Here is a 19,902-nt window from a genome sequence, read left to right as displayed (position 1 = left end):
AAGCTGTTTTGTGATTCACTGTTTGTTTTCTACTGTACATAAAATCTCCTTACGTAATGTTAAATATTTTGTAAAAATATAATCATGATATCTTTGATATCGACTGAGTAAGATTGTGTAAAAGATTGAGATTTATTGATTGTAATCAAACTGTAATGCTCCTAAAATACAAAAAAGCAACCAAAAAATCAGAATAAAAAACAGGTGGTGGTCCTGCATCTTCATGAGATGTCCTGGCAAGAGTTATGTTTCTAAATTGATTGATTGTACAGATTATCTCTGGAGGCAGCTACTTTTATTACTGATCAATGAACTTTGAATTGTAGTTTATTATAAGATTGTGTTTTCCCCTCGTTTGTGCAGTTGTAGCTAATACACCAACACTTTCAGCACTTCCCATGAATGTGGTAAATGAAGTATGATGTGCAGTAAGTGAATGTTTATGTTATGCTTCATCAAAAGATTATAAAGTGCAATTGTTTCTGATAGCCATTTGTTCAATACAAGTGCCTAAAATGTTTACTTCAATTGCATTATTCTCATATAACTGATTTCTGAATGCAGCAATATTAGCAAGAGTCCACATTAACTGAAAGTCCTGCATCTGCTGAGTCTGCACAAAAAAGTGTAGTATAGAAGATAAAGATATGTGAAAGTATGTGGGGGAAAAACTTTATTGGTTTTTGGCATTTCATTTTTGTCACATGGACATGCAGTTAATTTATTAATGCAGAAAAGGAACAGGGTAACATATTTGTATATTGTTTTAAAAATAAAATAGATACAAATTACTAAGCAAACTTTTCATGCATAACATTGTACTTTACAATCTGAAGACAAAACTAAAATTGAAGATGAATTGAAAGGGAACTTCTTTCACATCGAGTAATATTTTCTTATTGTAGATCACATCTAAAAAGATGGTTAAAGATGACTGATTGCTGTCTTTTATAAAGGAAAATTAAAATCAGCTTGACATGAATGTGGTCATAAACATGTTTTCCTTGTCATTTATTTAAGAATAATAATCAAAACACCTATTTCACAAAAACAAGTTGCAAAAGTACCATAGAAAAAAATAATACTATGGAAGTGAACAGGGCTCAATAATGGTTTGATTACCAACATTCCTCAAAATATCTTAAAGTGGACAGAGAATGAAAAAACATTTTTACCTTGTCTTTGTTGAATAATGGTAGTCTACCCGCATTCACGAACATACAAAAAGTGCTATACATGCTAAACATCTCAGTCTCATAGTAATTCCTCTTTTAGAAATGTCAATCTGAAAAACTGATGCTTATTACATCACAGGCATCTCACTTCCCCGCCACTTTAAAATAATTGGCTACATCTTTTGAGGGGCAGCAAAGTCAGCCAATCAGTAATGAGATTGCAAGTTAAGCCAGTAGGGGGAGCCAAATAGGTGCAAAACCACTTGTTTAACATCCCCCACCCTAATAGCGCTATCTGAGAGAGGTTTTTAGGAAACTTCTAAGGCAATACAGACCCAAACAAAAAATTTTTTGTCTACATGTCATATCACAGAACAAGGATAAATACCCCATTCAATCATTCTATGTCACCTTTAAATAGTGTTCTTATACATATATAGAAACTTATACAGGTTTGTAACAACATGAGAGTGAGTAAATGACAGAATTTTCATTTTTGGGTGACCTATCCCTTTAAGTAATAAAGGAAATTAATGTTTACTTATATTTTACCCACCATCATTCCAACATGTTGAAGCTCCAAAAAGTTAACATATTTAAAATCATTCAAACCTTTCCATTGGTTCAATAAATGTCTTATCGTCAGATGCATGGGAAATAAATGAGTGATATTTTGAGCATTCAGTGAACTTAAACCAAATAAGTTTACAATGGTTTCCTTCGCCATTCATTTCATTATAAAAGACATACATTTATTAACCCACTGAAGGGGTTACTTTTGAAATGAATGTATTTGTTTTTCAGACCTTCAATAACCCGTAAGGATGGCATATTGTCAAAATATTTCCCTTTTCATATTCATATATGATTTGAGAGCGAGTAAAGTAAGAATGATTTATATTTTATGGCTCACCTGAGCTACAATGAGAACGAAAGAGAAACTTCCACAAAATTCAGTCTGTAGCACTGCTGCTTAGTTAAGAATTTTGAAATTGACAATAAGTTTGGTGACTTTCAGCAACATGATTTCAGAGACCACCGGATGAGTAGAAACTCTTTCCACATTGAGGGAATTGATACGGCTTCTCTCCAGTATGAATTCTCTCGTGACTTTTCCAGTAACATGGATAGGAGAACTTCTTACCACAATGTTAACACATGTATGGTTTTTCTCCAGTATGAACTCTTTGGTGCTTTTTCAAGGCTTCGGTAGTCAAAAAAGTTTCTCAGACATGAGTTTTCTCATCAGTATGTTTCATCTGGTGTTTTTTCAAATATTCAATCAGTGCAAAACTCTTTCCACAAACAGAACATGTGTAGGGCTTTTCATTGACATGAATTTTCAAGTGTCTTTTTAGGATCAATGCAGAAACAAATGTTTTCCCACAATCATTACAGTTAAATAAGTTCTCTTCATTATGGCTGCGCTCATGGACTCTGAGACTGAATGCATGTGTGAAACACTTTTCACACTGAGCACACGTGAAAGGTTTCTCTCCTGTATGAATTCTCAAGTGATCTTCCAGGAATCCTTTTCTTATGAAACCCTTTCCACACTGAGGACAAGTAAAAGGTCTGTCACCGGTGTGAATCGTTATGTGACTCTTAAGATGTGCTTTCTGTGTAAAACTCTTTCCACACTGAGGACAGGTGTAAGGTTTCACTCCAGTGTGTAATGTTATGTGACTCTTAAGGTGTCTTCTCATTGTAAAACTCTTTTCACATTGAGGGCAGGTGTACGGCTTCTCTCCAGTGTGAATTCGTTCATGAAACTTAAGGGTTCCTTTCTGCGTAAAACCCTTTCCACATTCAGGACAGGTGTAAGGTTTCACTCCAGTGTGTAATGTTATGTGACTATTAAGATACCTTCTCATTGAAAAACTCATTCCACATTGAGCGCAGATGTAAGGCTTTTCTCCAGTGTGAATTCGTTCGTGAACCTTAAGGGACCATTTTTGTCTGAAACTCTTTCCACATTGAATACAGATGAAGGGCTTTTCTCCAGTGTGAGTTCTTAAATGTCCCTTAAAGTGACTTAAATGTATAAAACTCATTCCACACTGACTGCATTTGTACGGCCTCTCTTCAGAGTGAATCCTCAAATGTCTATTAAGAGCACCTGTACATGTAAAACTCCTTCCACACTGCTGGCACGTGTGACGTCTCTCTTTATTGTTATTGCTATGATGTCCTTTATTTGTTGAACTCTCTCCACACTGAGGTACAATTACCAAATTTTTGTTTTTTCTTTTCTTAGTTGATATTTCAAAACAATCAGAAGATTTTTCTTCAGTGATGACATCATGAGGTTCATCTTGTATCTTCTCCACTTCAAGTTCCTGAGGTTCCTCTTTTACTTCCATCATTATCTAAAATAAACATTAAATTTGTCAAAAACATTTTTTAAAACAATCAATCAAATTTAATTTAGGGTAAATAAAAATACAATATAAATGGTAAAGGTGAAAAACAGAAATACTAAATCGTTAAACTAATGTCAGAAAGCAGAATGTTCTAACATTCATCTCAATGCCTGAATTTACCCTACATTGTTTTAACATTCAGACAGGGGACACTGGCCTATGAATGACAGTATTAATTTATTCAATCATCAATCACTTGTGGCCAATGAGGAGAGAATTCAGTGAACGACAAGTATGAGGTAATGCATATTAAAAACATGAAATTGTTCACTTGAAAGAATAATTCAAAAACACATGTAGTACGCAACACCACTCTCTCACATTAAGGGCACTACATTTCTTCAGTCATACATCCCTCTTTATACTGTAGTACATAGCATACTTGATTCAATCTAAGGACAGTGAAATTGTACACTTATTATCTTTGTCAATCATTCTTATAATATACTATCTTATTCAGGCAATCCATACAAAACATTGCTGGTAGATTTTGGCTTTTATAGTAAATCAACTTTTGTACCAGCTCAGGTTAGCTGATAAAGTAGCATCAGCATATAAAACATTTGTGCTTGCTTTTGAGATTACTCTTCTGCAATAGCGCTTCACTTTTTTTATTGTAGCGTCACAAGTTTAACAATTAATTTCGATAAACCAATTCGTTGTATACCAATGACTAGTGGTCGACCAATATGGTTTTTTTATGGCCGATGCCAATACCGATATTAAGAAACTGTATGGCCGATTGGCCAATATGAGGCCGATATAAGACAAATGTTATTAAAGTGAATAAGAGACAAACAGACAATTGGTAAAACAAACCCATGCATATCATTTGTTATGCATAACATTTTTAAATATAAGTTTTTAGTTAGGTTAGTACTTAAAACATATTTACAAGACGTAATTAAAGTGGATCTGACTTCTCACAGTATTAGGGATGTTCACGTTGACCGTTTAACCGTTAACCGAAGGTAAGAATTTTTGACCGATTAACGTTATCAGTTTAAAAAAAAAAATTGTTAATGCATGGTGCGTGTCGTTATGAGCCGACAGACATTTCGCCACTTATCTATCTTTAATTTGTGAATGTCCTGTAAATGACACAAATTATTGCTGCCCTGATGGTGTGATAAAGTAATCATTTGTATGAGAAATCATTTGTATGTGGGTTTGGAAGCTGAACAGAGACGCGCGCGTATCCGCGCAAGATGACGCGGTCCGTCTCCGTCTCGCGCACATGCGGACAAACGTTCGCTGATGGCCTCTGACCCTGACCATAAACATCTCTCTTTTTGCACAAACGGAGAAAGACGATGCAAAAGCAAAACTTTCTGAAAAGCGTCCTGTTTTAGAAATGACCACTGTGGTAGATGAAACAGAGACAATCTGCCCTTTTTGGATATTAATCCTCTGAACTGATCGCGTGCTCTTTGATAAGGTAATGTTGCGTGAATATCTGATAATGTATGAATCCTGGTTCTGTTGTTGATCTGTCGCTGCTGTTTGCAAGTTCAAATTAAATGTTTTGTTTTTACTAGTTCACAGACAACCGTCAACTGTATTTTTACTCAATGACAATTTCATATTAAAATCTTATAAGTTAACGGTTAATGTTCAGTTCAGAAGCTACGGTTGTCGGTCGGGAAAATTAACTGATATGAGCATCCCTACACAGTACTATTTGAATATGTGTGTTTAACTAGTGTGGTGTTGTGTGTGACACAACAAAATGTCATGTTAAAAATTGAATTATGATTGGTCATTTTACTGTCTGTCAGACTTGGGCTTAACATCAAATTTAAGTAACAGAGAAATTTACTGGCTGATCGGCAATGCCTAAGACACTTTTGGGCGTTTTAATTAAACAAAACCATACGGTCATAAAGCAGTATCTTCCCAAAACTAAAGTGTATCGTGATGAAACTTGTAATCACAGTAATGACTTGAGGTTGCATGCAAAGTATTTGTAATAGCACCAACAAGTGGTCTTGAGATGTTATTTTTGTGTTTTTTGTGAAAATGTATTATTTTTGCTTAAAGCTGACAAAAAACAAGACGTTTTTGCAAATCTAATGTTAATTTTGCTTTCCTATAAAGTAGTATTTCATCATTCATATGTCCAAAGAGTCTTTTGTGTTGTCAGATTTATAAAAGAAAGAACAGGCTTTCCGATGTTTGGCGGAAAAGGTCGAACACTTGAAGGTGTGCGGTGGGCGGAGCTGAAGAGTTACATGTATGTGCAGCTTTGGATACTACATTTGGATTCACAGCCGACATAAATGGAAATCAAACTTTAAAACATTTTTTAGGGCCGGGACTCGATTAAAAAATTAATCTAATTAATTAGAGGCTTTGTAATTAATTAATCGAAATTAATCACATTTTAATCACATATAAATATTTGACCTGGGAACATTGAGAAGTTATTTTTTCACATGGATTTTTAGTATACCATGAATAATGACTGAATACATAAGCTTAAGCAACAAAATATTGTTTATTTTTGTTCAACCAAGTCGTTGTACTCGGAGTCCATCCGTTTGTTTTTTATAAAAGAATTTCCCATCCACGGGGCCAACCAAAGCGATCTCATCAGCTTCTTCGTTCATGTTCACTGTGGTTTGTTGTTGTCTGAAGTCATGAACGCTAGTTGGTGCTCCGGTATAATCGGTCCGCCGAAACTCATCCAATGAGAAATGTTCCAAGGTGCAAAAATAAGTGCGATTAAAATGCCTTAAAAATGTTTAACGCATTATTGTTTGTGTAATTAATTAATCTTAATTAATGCGTTAAGGTCCCGGCCCTAATTTTTTTAAAATAACCAGCCTTACATTATACATATGATCCAGAATCAGATACTGAGTCAGTAATAGACAAACAGGAACAACAGCAGCAACGATTACAGAAGGACGTCTCTATCTGGTAATTAATCCTTGTTTGTTTATCCGCTATTTTTTATGTTTACATAACATGCACATATGCACGATTGCAAACAAAACACACAAGATTTTAATTTACTTACTCCTGTGGTTGTGACTCCTAAACGTGGTCTTTTAAGTTTTGACCACTCCAACAGTTGTAAACAAGTGGAAAATCCGGCATCAAACTGAGCCTTATTTGTGAAGCAATCCTCTACGAAATGCAGCCAGGGAACAAACAAACTCATTAGCAATTACGTTGCTGTCCTAAATTTTGGTGTACTGCTGTGACGCTCGGGATGTAAGTCTGGAGCCCTGGACGGCTTTGTGTTGTTTTCTGGACGGACTGTTAAAAATCGTGACACACACATCTCCTGCAAATCCTGTATAATTAAACCAATCTGAGGATGACTTAGAAATCCACTGAAGTGTTTACAGAAAAGTGTTCAATAGGGTTTATGCACAACTTACTTCTAGATTCCTGTTGAACATAGTACATCTCTTCCGGTTCTGTATGCTCTATGCTGCTGACATGGCCCTGTTTTCATTCACAAAGCCCTCAAAAGCTACCAAAGATGATGTCCAGCGCATATGCTTGTTAACATCTAAAACCTAAGTAAAAGAAAATTTACTTATTACTTTACTTACTTTATAGCATTTGACAAAGGCATTATCACAAACATTCAGATATTAAAATAAAAACATAATAATATAGCAATGCTGACATAGCGGCCACACGCATCAAAATTCTGTCAAAAAATCTGTTTCAACCTGTGTGTTACTTTAAAATGCGTGTCATGCAATAGGGATGGGCATTTATCTAATTTTTTCCTTTCGATTAATCCATAGGTCTGAAGAACAAGTACTCGATTAACTGGGGGCGGGGCAATCAAAGGGGCGGGGCATACGCGTCATGGTGAAAATGAAAATATTTTTATTAAAAACACTTAAATAAAACCTAATTTTGAAGAAACTATGACAGAACAATGAACACATACTAGATTATTAATTAATTAAATGTTTTTTAACAGAAACCTCTAACAGGAAAAGCTGCGTGATGAAGTCCTTCGGATGAGACGTTAAACCGAGGTCCTGACTCTCTGTGGTCATTAAAAATCCCAGGATGTCCTTCGAAAAAGAGTAGGGGTATGCCCCGGCATCCTGGCCAAACTTGCCCATTGGCCTACTAATCATCCCTCATACTAATTGGCTATATCACTCTGTCTCCGCTCCACTAATAAGCTGGTGTGTGGTGAGCGTTCTGGCGCAATATGGCTGCCGTCGCATCATCCAGGTGGATGCTGCACATTGGTGGTGGTTGAGGAGATTCCCGCGTTCATATGTAAAGCGCTTTGAGTACTGAGAAAAGCGCTATATAAATGTAAGGAATTATAAATTATTATTAAGTGAAACTAAAGGGTTAATAAACACAAACCGAAGCGCTTTCTATATGACGCACTCTACATAATATCAAGCCTTTATACAACATAAATGGATTATACAACATGCATCTATCTGCATAAAATGCAAGACTTCAACTAAGTTTTCAACTAAGTTATGTACAGAAAGTTTATCTCCCGTTGTGGATGTGCACCATCAACAGTGCGCACTTAAACACGTCCAGTCAAAGCACAAGCTTCATAACATTAAAGGACAAGTTCGGTATTTTAGACTTAAAGCCCTGTTTTAGGTGTGGGTGTGGTCGGCTTCGTAGGATCGGCGCTTTGCTGCGAATTGCGCGGATCGGCGGGTTGCGGGTGCGCGGAATTATCTGTTTGTTTTTGAATCATGCATGGTATGTTACTGATGTCATATGCCGGTCTGCCTCGACACGACGTCAAACACGCATCTCCAGACCCAGTCTTACAGGCGATTGTAACGCTAACCAGACAACCAAATGCTGACATATCCGCAATAAATAAATAAATAAACCCACATGATCATCGTTTTCGTGATCGATCATCGATGCCACGTCCGACTACTCGAGCAATCGAGTACTCGTGCCCATCCCTATCATGCAATATCTACTTCCGCTAGACCCGGGGCACTAATGAAAGGTTGGTGTGACAAAATATATATCTTGTATCTTGGTACTGACGAAATTTCTTCGAAACCTATTGAGGAGAAGGTATTTAAATAAATCCTGGAAATTTGGTAGTCAGGTTTGTGGTGGTAGATTAGCGAACGTCCTGTCAGAACCTCAGAACTGCAGGCATCGTTCTAAAAAACATGGGTCTGAGTCTGAATATGACAAACTAATTACAACTAAATGGCCTATCCAACTAAAACAGTAAATGGTTTCATTTGAAAGAACTGACAAACTTCGACTTTCTGATAAAATGTCATGCAAATATCTGATTAAATTAGAAAGTTACAAGCAAAACCATGTGAATAAGCAGCATTTTCGGTCACACACCTTCCATTAACATCCAAATATAACCTTTTCCTCCGATTTCTAATATAAAAAAATATCATAACTTTCTCAATTCTCTACGAATTTTTACAATCCAGGTATCTTTGTAAATGGAAATGTCTGCTTTGTCTAGTCATGTGATACATTTTGAGTTTTGGGTTTTTTGAAAATGTTGTCATCATACCTAAATAATACTACAAACAACAATAACAAGCTATAATAGCACATGCTGTTAAATGATTAACCCAGGGTTCTGCTTTGGTCACGTGATGTTCAACATATACCCTATATGCATCAAACATTCAGCCAACCGTCCATGGGCGTGACATCGGATGCTGAGACTATATAAACCCTTTTACTGTTAGTAAACATTGAGACATTTTTTGTGGGCAGAGTTTAGGTGGAGGCAGAAATGCTAGCTAAATATGGTTTGTTATTTTGTTTGACAAAACTGTACCATAAGGTTGTATTTGTTGATATTAAGTAATAGTTTTTTATCATTCATAGTGCATTATTATGTTAACAGTTAAAACTTTTCGTTTTAATATTAGTAAATGCTATAATTTTACAGATTAAGATTAATAATTGTTGTTGAAGTATTGTTCATTGTTAGTTCATAAGCTAATGCATTAAACTCATGTTAACAACAAATACAACCTATTATAAAGTGTTATCGTTTTGAAATAATAACTAATATCTGATTTTATAATTGATTTATCAGTGACTAAGGCACACTGTCTAGGACAGTGAATGCCATTTAAAAAGTCCAACTTTTAATGGAATGCTTTAAATTCTATGATTTTGGTATCACTGTGTCAAAAAAATACATAATAATATAACTAAAACTGGTTTTAAATATCAGATAAACATACAAACAGTCTGTGTCAGATTGCAAAGCATTTCTCAATGAAAGATGCAGTCAGCTGTGCAGAGGACTTCATAGATATCACTGCATTGTTTATCAAATAAACCTTAAAAGTTGTTTGTCCATAAAGACTTAAATATACATGAGAAAGCAGAAAATGAGGATAATCTGCTGCGGGTTTTTTTGTACACATCCTCGTTTTAAACTATAGACAGAGTTAATCTCCTCTTCTTCTCACCGAGTGAACAACAGTAACTAAATACATTCATGTTTGGCACTTAAAATACTCACGCAGACCTCATGTGAATGTGCATTAAAACATTGATTGACAGTTGTTAAATGATTATAAAGAGTGAAAGTATAATTACCGATATGTGTGTGGATTTATTTCCCTGCTCTGCTCACTGTTGTCGGTTCATCTTCTTCTTCTTCTTCTTTCGTTTTCTGGCGGACTGGTGAACTAAGCACATACCGCCACCTACTGTTCCGTATTTCCATTTCCTCATTTCTTATGCATTATGAAAAAAACGGTTCATCATCTTCTTCTTTAGGGTTTTATGGCGGGTTGCGAACCAACTTCATAGGTGCATACCGCCACCTATTGTGTTGGAGTGTAGAGAGACTGAACTTGTTAAAACAAGGATGTGTATAACAAAGCCGTTTCTCAATACCAAGTACGCCAAGTTCGGACCTGCGTACTTTAGGTCGGACTTGCAAGCATAGACGTAGACACCTCGTTTTTTTTTTTTTTTATTGAATATCATCAACAAGTATAAAACACATTTTGTTCAATGCCACATGAACATGAGGTATTACTCACACATTGTTCACAAGTTATCAGGAAAGAAAATAGAAAAAGAAAAAAAAAACTTACAAAAAATTGAGTATTTTTAAAATATTATATGTTTTCTGAGCTTTTTTGTTCTTAACTTTTTCCAAAGGGGTACTGTATAATTTGAAATCATTTATAAAATATGACAGGTTTGGTTTACAAAGGGCCCATTTTGTTTTGTGTATACTTTCCTAATACAATAAATAGCTGTATAATATATTGTTCATTACTTTCCAAATGATCTCTCTCAAAATAAAAAAAACACAAACACACCAATTTCTACCACACGACCCAATTTTCTACTAATATAATTTTCCACATCTTTCCAGAAAAGTCTTCAGTAGATACAATGATAAAACAGATGCAAAATTGTTTCTTTTTCCTGACCACAAAATTCACAAGCATATGAAATATTAAGCTTAAATCTCTCCAAAACATGTTTAACAGGATAAATTCTATGAAGAACTTTGTAAGACACCTCCTTCATTTTGTTATTGACACAAAACTCGTTCAATATTTTCCATGTTTTATCCCAGTATATATATTATCAAATAAGGAAGACCAAAAAAATCTTCCTGCAGGAAGGGAAACAAAACATAGTGTGAGGAATTCTCCAAAGGAGAGAGGGAGAGAACCCAGGCGCAGGCGAAGATGAACTCAAAAGTTTTTATTATAAACAAGACACACAAAACAAAAGACCCACGAGGGGGTAAAACAAGGCAATGACTGAGACAATGTTGAACAAGGCTAGTGATGTTACGTCTAACACCGAAGCTTCAATGCTTGCTTCAGACTCGAAAAGTCCTTGCAATAAACCACTGTTTCGGAGCTTGTATCGTTACGTCACTAGACACGTGAAATACGAAATCTGAAGCAAACACACTGGTTCATTTCTGTAGTGAACCACACGACTGCTTTGATAGCCCAATCCGGCGTTGACAGGTTTGAAACTTGGCAGCTTTATTTTTCACCCAACTGAAGCTAAACCATAGAAAAGCTTTCTAAACAATTTTTGTGTACTCCAGCATCATCCGTTTCGTGCGAGAGAATATTCTCCAAAGCTGGTGAATTTGTAAAAAAAAAAGAAATCGCCCACATCACCAAATGTATAGCCTATTAGGCTTTATTATAAAATTATTAAAAAATATAAAAATATATTATAATTAATATAAAATTATATTTCTGAATAAAAACCACAACATTTAATGAATACCCTCCTCCACATTGTCCAAGACCTGTCAAGTTGCTCTCTGCCACATTATAAATACATTTTTAAATAAATAAATGTCCAGTTAGTAAGTTGTAGAGTGCTGTATCCTACAGCTAAATATTCACACACAAACACATCTCAGGTTCAATGTTTTATTGAGGGTTTGAAACATGAACACAGTGTCAAAGCTCTGACAGCCCAAATGGGGCGGAACATTAGCCTACTTGCATTGTCAGCTTTGTTGCATTACATTTACTTCACCAGCAGATGGTGGTGTGCATTTTCTGCTTGAATGAAGCTTTGAGTAATGAACCATTTTTGGCACAATTGTATCGGAAAGCAATAATGCTTCGAAACGCTTCATTTGGCCATCACTAAACAAGGCTATACAAACAAGGACTGGAACAAGACTGGGATATAAACAGTAAAATAGAATCATAAACTTTGACAAATACTCTTGACTTCTGAAACACACATGTACGTACAGGCTAGAACAAAACGAATCAGCACAAGACAGCAAACACAAGGGCATTAAATAGGGGAGCAAATCAAGAGGGGAACAGGTGACATGAATCAAACAATAATGGGATAATTAATGAGGAAACAAGTGGGCGGGGTCTGGAGATGAGACAGAAAGCACATGGCTGAAATTAACAAGGCCAGTGCTTTCACACAAAACATGGGCCTGTCATGATTCTGCCTCATGACTAAAGCCCGGGATACACTGTACGATTATTGGCTGTCCCAGACGAAAGATTGCCATCATGAAACAATCTTCGCGATTTCGGTGATCGTGGCTCTTCATCGGTGGTCCTATGTCGTACAGTGAGCGAGGTTCAAAGACGGCTGTTTTCCCTGTCTTGCGTCCAAAGATAGCCTACGATAGTTTTCTGACAGTGTCAGAAATTCAGCATGATCAACGCACAGTGTGTGTGCTGCTACGACCTGCGCACCGGTATTTGTTTACCACGAGCGCATGCTGGTGACGTTGCGCAACGTGTGACGCTGCCGCCGAAGCTTCCGTGTCATCATCGTACAGTCTACATGCCTCTCGTACCCATGTCGCACAGTGTGATAAAGTAATGATCTTATAGGAGGGCAAAAATCGTGCAGTGTATTCCGGGCTTAATACTAAAACAAGGACAAGAGGGCAGAATCATGACACATAGGGTATTTCTTATAATATTATTGCTACATTTTGGTTTCAAAATATTAACATTACCGATGTATATACTACCACAAAAGTCATCCATAGTAATTTGCAATGAATTACAATTTTTTAACAGAAAAACAACACTCTTTGGAATTGCATCAAGAACAACAGCAAATGCTCTTGGTTTAACTGGTAATTGGAAATTTTCAAGAAATTCAGTGTATGAAAGCAAATACCCTTCAGAATTTAACAACTGTTTTACCAAAATAATCCCCTCATTAATCCAAGTTTGATAGAAAAGTGATTTGTTTTTAAATAATATGTCTTTGTTATTCCAAATACAATAACTGTGTGGAGTGAAATTATGTTTATATAACAAGTTCCATGCCAACAGGGCCTGTCTATGAAAACCGGCCAGCTTGACTGGAATTTTATCAACTGAAAAATTGCATTTCAACAAAAAATTAATGCCTCCAATAGTGTTAAATATATATTTGGGAAATACATTCCAAACACTATCTTTATTATTCATAAATTCTATTAACCATCTTATCTTGAAAGTATTATTGAGTGTACTAAAATCCAAAACCTCTAGCCCCCCTTGTTCTTTAGTATTACATATGACCTCTTTCCTTAAATAATGGGGCTTTTTTCTCCAGATAAAATCATACAATATCTTATCCAAGTCTTTTTTTACAGTAGGAGGCACATCTAATGATAAAGAAGTATATACAGATCTGGAAATATCTTCTGCCTTTGACAATAATACTCTCCCAACGATGGATATATCCCTCATTAACCACAAATTAAATTTCTTTTTTGTTTTTTCAATAATTGGTTCAAAATTTAACTGGCTTCTTTGTTTTTCATTTTTACAAATAACTATACCCAGATAAGTGAATTGGTGTTTAACTGGAATACCTTCTATATGTTTAAGGAAGCAGACTTTAAGAGGAAACAAAGCAGATTTAACTAGATTCATTTTAAGACCAGAAACAGAAGTGAATGCCTCAATAACTCTAATTATAACTGGAACCTCAAATTTATTTTTTAGAAAAATTGCTGTGTCATCAGCAAATTGACTAAGTTTAAATTCAGCACCTAATGCACTGATACCATTAAACTGACTTTTCTTTATATGTACTGCCAAAACTTGAGTGACCAACAAAAATAGAAAAGGAGAAAGAGGACATCCTTGTCTAATTCCACAATTGATATCAAACCTTTTTGAAGTCCCACAAGCATGTTTAACAGAGCTATTACATCCGTTATACAAATGTTTTCACTGCTTTCAGAAACAAGTCACCAAAACCCATCAACTTAATCACTTTGAAAATAAAATCATGATTTACTGTATCAAAAGCTTTATAGAAGTCAATAAATAAAATAAAACTGTCATCATTTATAAGGTGATTATAGTCAATCATATCCAAGACTAGTCTAATATTATTCCTAATATGACGGCCTTGCATAAAACCAGACTGTTCTTCGTCTATGAGTTTGTTTAAACCTTTTTTTAGTCTTCTGGCAAAAGTCATCGCAAACAATTTACTGTCATTATTGAGCAAACTAATTGGTCTCCAATTATCGATTAATAACTTTTCTTTGTTAGGTTTGGGAATCAGTGTTATAACGCCTTGTTTTAATGAAGCTGGCAATTCACCTTTAATTATTGCTTCCTTAAAAACTAATAATAAAAAAAGGTGAAAGTTCATTGGAGAAAGTCTTGTAAAATTTTCCTGTTAGCCCGTCGTTGCCTGGTGATTTGTAACTTTAAGCAGGTTAATACACACTCTCAACTCCTCAATATTAATTTCTTTATCACAAAAGTCCAAAAAATCCTCATCTATTTTTTTGATGTCACTCATAATTTTTTTTTTAAACTATCGATACTTGAAATGGTCAAGGCAGAAGAATACAAATTGCTATAAAACTGGGCTACATAATTTGAAATAACTGAATGATTATCTACTGTTTCACCGTTGATCATTAATTTAGAGACTAATGCAAATTCACTGTTTCTCTTCTCGAGGCCAAACAAATATTTTGTATTTTTTTCCCCTTTTTCTAACCATTTAAGTCTAGATCGTACAAATGCTCCTCTTGCTTTATCCTCATATATGTTATCTAATTCAGTTTGTAATACATTTAATTTCTCAATCTCTGTAACACTCAAGGCTTCCTTTTTTATTTTACTCAAATTTAAAATTTCTTCAATAACTGATTTCTCTTTTACTCTTTTTCATTTTGCTATAAGTTTTCCTTGGTTAATAGCTGTAGTTCTAATGTCAAACTTCATTAATTCCCAGTATTTTCCATACAAGTTTTCTGTACGTGCAACTGTCCAATATTTTTCAATGATTTGTTTAATCTGCGTCTTGAAGCCTTCATTTTCTAGCAATTTACTATTTAATTTCCAATAATTATTATTTCTTTTATCTGATTTACCTTGAACCAAACTTACTTCAATAAATATTCGTTTATGATCTGTCATTATACATGGTTCAATCAGGACTGAGGTCACATTATTAATTATATTGTTAGACTCTAACCAATAATCAATACGTGAGCACAGTGATGAATCCTTATTACTCCATGTATATTCCTCCCTGTTTGGATTTTTATATCGCCATACATCTATAATACCTAATCTAGAACATACATTGACCAATTCACTACCAGGGCCAGAATTTCTCTTAGGAGGCCATCTATCGTGAGTTTCATCAAACACTGTATTAAAATCCCCACCCCATACAATTTTGGCAAAAGGATATATGTAAGTAATATGCTGAATTCTAGACTCAATCTGTGAAAAAAGTAAATTATTTATGACTTTGTTATTGGTGGCATAACAGTTAACCAAAATAAATAACTCGTTATCCTTTACTATAACAAGCAGTGCTTTAAGTGGGCCGGAACGCCCCGGTACTCAGTACCGCCACTTCTAAAAATAGCTCTTGAGCGTACCACCACAACTCCGTGCGCCCAGAACGTGCTTTTAGCGTACCGGAACGCTCATTTGCACATCTGTATAGAAATCAGAGGTTTAATTTAATCCTTTGTCTGCGCTGCGGCTTTTCAGAGCGCCCTTAATGTACGCTTCCTAATTTGTCCCACCGAGAGCAGAGACCAGACCCGTCGCCAGACCTCAGTCTTAAGGGGGGCATATGAAATGCATGGGTGGGCACACTTATTATTAGCCTACAGTACGTACTTTTAATAATATATAATCTTTTCGCGCAGCACGTAATCATCACGTTAAACATAACCATCAGCAATATGACCAGATAGCCTACACCACATTACACATAGAAGCAATTTTATGAATATCTATAAATCTATACAACATATTACATGTAACACCAGAGGCATCTCTCAAACATTGCATTTTAAAGCAGTCAACAGAGGGATATGCATTGCCATGAGACACGTGCGCACACACACACACACACACACACAAACACACGCACGCAGACTTTGAACCTACTGTACTTGAGTGGAGGCAGCGCTGTCGTCTCTCCCTTCCCTCCAGTCAGTACAGCGGCAGAAGGCGTTTCTCAGAGCAGAACCTCCTCATTAATAAAGTGTCCACTCGGAATTAAACTTGTGAGTGAGGTCCTTGTTCCTTTTTTAACCATTTGCGGATAATATCCATCTTAAAGCAGTATAGCTAAACTCATCCAGTTTAAAAAAAGTGCGGTAACTGTTGAGCGGCTACACTGACGTAGGCTACGTCACGTACATGTCGTGCGTAGCCTCGTGATAGGCTGTTGCAGTGTAGCTAGATTCCCATCAATCAAACAAAATCACACTATTGTTTTTTATATTTTTAATGTTTTAATTATAAAGAATACAACATTAATGCAACACAAAATTAGCAACTATAATCATTTAAAATTACAGTATTTTTTAAATACTGGGGGGGGGCACAGGCGTCTTTGAAGGCGGGCCCGGCCCCCTATGGCCCGCCCATAGCGACGGGTGTGGCAGAGACTACATTACCCATACACCCTTGCGTTTACAAGTTAAAAGGGAGAGGTGTGTGTTTCTGTGTGAAACGCGCAACCATAGCTGCTCGGTTAAAATGAAAATACAATAAACACTTAATATGCCCTCCTTGTTTTAGACTCTAAGTAGTAAAAGAACAAGTTCAGAATCAGGGGACTCGCTGGCTGACATCACACCAAGCCAGAATGATAGCTGCAGGTCAGACGCAAGCCTTGTAGGTACGTGATAATCTCCGCTGTCGCGGCTGTCAGTTTGGTTGCCCTCGACGCAACTTCGGATTTCCTCAGGCGATGTGCAGAAAACATTCTTGAAATTGTAATATACATTTAGTTTAATTGCTTAACTACAAGTGAACGAAATTTCAATGAATTTGAGAGACGTACACAGTAGTTTTACCACCCGCAAAATGGAAAAAAATGGGACAAAATAAAGACTTTCGAGTTTCAAATGGCCAGTATTTTGTTATTCTTGAACCCATAGACATGGTCTTGGTGTAATTTAAAAAAAAATTTAAGCTCTTTCTATCTGAACAACTAGTTTTAGCATTTAACCATGCTGAAAATGTTACCCACATATCTACATTTTGCACATTTTATTTATGTTCAAAAGCTCTACAGTAGCTCTTTCAAATGGTATTTTTTCAAAATCCTTTTGCACATTTTATTTATGTTCAGTGGCTATTTCTAGCTCAAGCAAATCCACAAACTTCTAAAAGGATTTATAATTTTTTATAAGGTCGTCTGTTGACTGCTGAATATAAAACCCCTTCAATAGGAGTCGAGTCAGCAAAAAAAATAAATAAAAAATAAATTATATATATATATATATATAGTACCGGCACCTCTTTTGGGCCACTTAAAGCACTGATAACAAGTAATATCCATTTTCCACAATCATCTTTTTCAAACTCTAATATCTGTCCAGTAAACCTATCTTGTAAAATAGCGACCCCTGCCGATCGATTACTACCAAATCATAACCAAATTTCTTTCCCCCATTGACTTTTCCAAAATTTAGCATCTGAAGAACATGCATGCGTCTCCTGAATTAAACAATAATCTGCATTTTTTCCCTTGCAATATAAAAACAAAGCTTTCCTTTTTACGTAGACACCTCGTAGACTGAGCTGCCTATTGGAGCTGACGTATCGCGTGGCCGCCATCTTGGATGGCCCAGGTGAAAAAAAGTTGTATTTAATGTATTAAAAATATACTTAAAATTTAAGTAATATGTTTTTAGTACATTTGTATTCCCAACATGCTTATTTAAAGTGTATTAAAAATATGTTAAATAGCTTTTCAATGTATTTCAAAAAAGTGTACTACAAGTACGTTGGTAATAAATATATGCTTAATTACACTTTTTAAAAGTATGCTAAACTCAAGCATACTTTTAATTTATTTCTAAAAAGTGCACTAGAGTTAAGCTGGTAATAAATATAGGTTTAATTACACTTTTTAAAAGTATGCTAAACTCAAGCATACTTTTAATGTATTTCTAAAAAGTGCACTAGATGTAAGCTGGTAATAATTATATCTTTAATTACACTTTTTATAAGTATGCTAAACTCAAGCATACTTTTAATGTATTTCTAAAAAGTGCACTAGAGGTACGCTGGTAATAATTATATCTTTAATTACACTTTTAAAAAGTATGCTAAACTCATGCATACTTTTAATGTATTTCTAAAAAGTGCACTAGAGGTACACTGGTAATAAATATATCTTTAATTACACTTTTTATAACTATGCTAAACTCAAGCATACTTTTAATGTATTTCTAAAAAGTGCACTAGAGATACACTGGTAATAAATATATTTTTAATTACACTTTTTACAAGTATGCTAAACTCAAGCATACTTTTAATGTATTTCTAAAAAGTACACTAGAGGTACGCTGGGAAAAATATATGTTTAATTACACTTTAAAAAAGTATGCTAAACTCAAGCATACTTTTAATGTATTTCTAAAAAGTGCACTAGAGGTACACTGGTAATAAATATATCTTTAATTACACTTTTAAAAAGTATGCTAAACTCAAGCATACTTTTAATGTATTTCTAAAAAGTGCACTAGAGGTACACTGGTAATAAAAATATTTTTAATTACACTTTTTACAAGTATGCTAAACTCAAGCATACTTTTAATGTATTTCTAAAAAGTGCACTAGAGGTACGCTGGTAATAATTATATCTTTAATTACACTTTAAAAAAGTATGCTAAACTCAAGCATACTTTTAATGTATTTCTAAAAAGTGCACTAGAGGTACACTGGTAATAAATATATTTTTAATTACACTTTTTACAAGTATGCTAAACTCAAGCATACTTTTAATGTATTTCTAAAAAGTACACTAGAGGTACGCTGGTAATAATTATATCTTTAATTACACTTTAAAAAAGTATGCTAAACTCAAGCATACTTTTAATGTATTTCTAAAAAGTGCACTAGAGGTACACTGGTAATAAATATATTTTTAATTACACTTTTTATAAGTATGCTAAACTCAAGCATACATTTAACGTATTTCTAAAAAGAGCACTAGAGGTACGCTGGGAAAAAATATATGTTTAATTACACATTTTAAAAAAAAGTATGTTAAACACAAGCATACTTTTACAGAAGTTTTAGTGTATTTAGAAAAAAACATATATTTTTTTAAACATGTACATTAATTTTAATAGGCTAACATTGCAATTTCAACATCATATCATTGAACTTGCATTATATATTGATTTTACAAAGTTAATCCACATAAATTTGTTAGTGTTTATATTCAAACAACACACGTGACGGATCTGACTAAACCTCATTGGTTCTTGGGATTCAGTACGTCACATTGGCTTCCTAATTCAGTTGTTCGATACACAACGTGCGTGATCGTTGGTAAATGTGGATTAAAAG

The 19,902-nt window shown here is 34.8% G+C and overlaps 1 protein-coding gene across 1 annotated transcript; it reads right to left on the bottom strand.

Annotated features, from left to right (window-relative positions):
• Window positions 1-667: 667 nt before the first annotated feature.
• LOC135718205 (uncharacterized) lies at window positions 668-10,224 on the bottom strand. Its single transcript, XM_065240477.2, has 3 exons — window positions 10,163-10,224; window positions 6,988-7,128; window positions 668-3,544 (listed from the first exon to the last, which is right to left on the bottom strand). The coding sequence occupies exons 2-3, from the start codon at window positions 7,006-7,008 to the stop codon at window positions 2,402-2,404; spliced, it is 1,164 nt and encodes a 387-aa protein (XP_065096549.1). The 5' UTR covers window positions 7,009-7,128; window positions 10,163-10,224; the 3' UTR covers window positions 668-2,401.
• Window positions 10,225-19,902: the final 9,678 nt, after the last annotated feature.

The sequence above is a fragment of the Paramisgurnus dabryanus genome, chromosome 10 (genome assembly GCF_030506205.2).
Source record: "Paramisgurnus dabryanus chromosome 10, PD_genome_1.1, whole genome shotgun sequence".
Taxonomy (NCBI): domain Eukaryota; kingdom Metazoa; phylum Chordata; class Actinopteri; order Cypriniformes; family Cobitidae; genus Paramisgurnus; species Paramisgurnus dabryanus.
The sequence above is the reverse complement of the archived record's forward strand: the minus strand, read 5'-3'. Positions and strand labels throughout refer to the sequence as shown.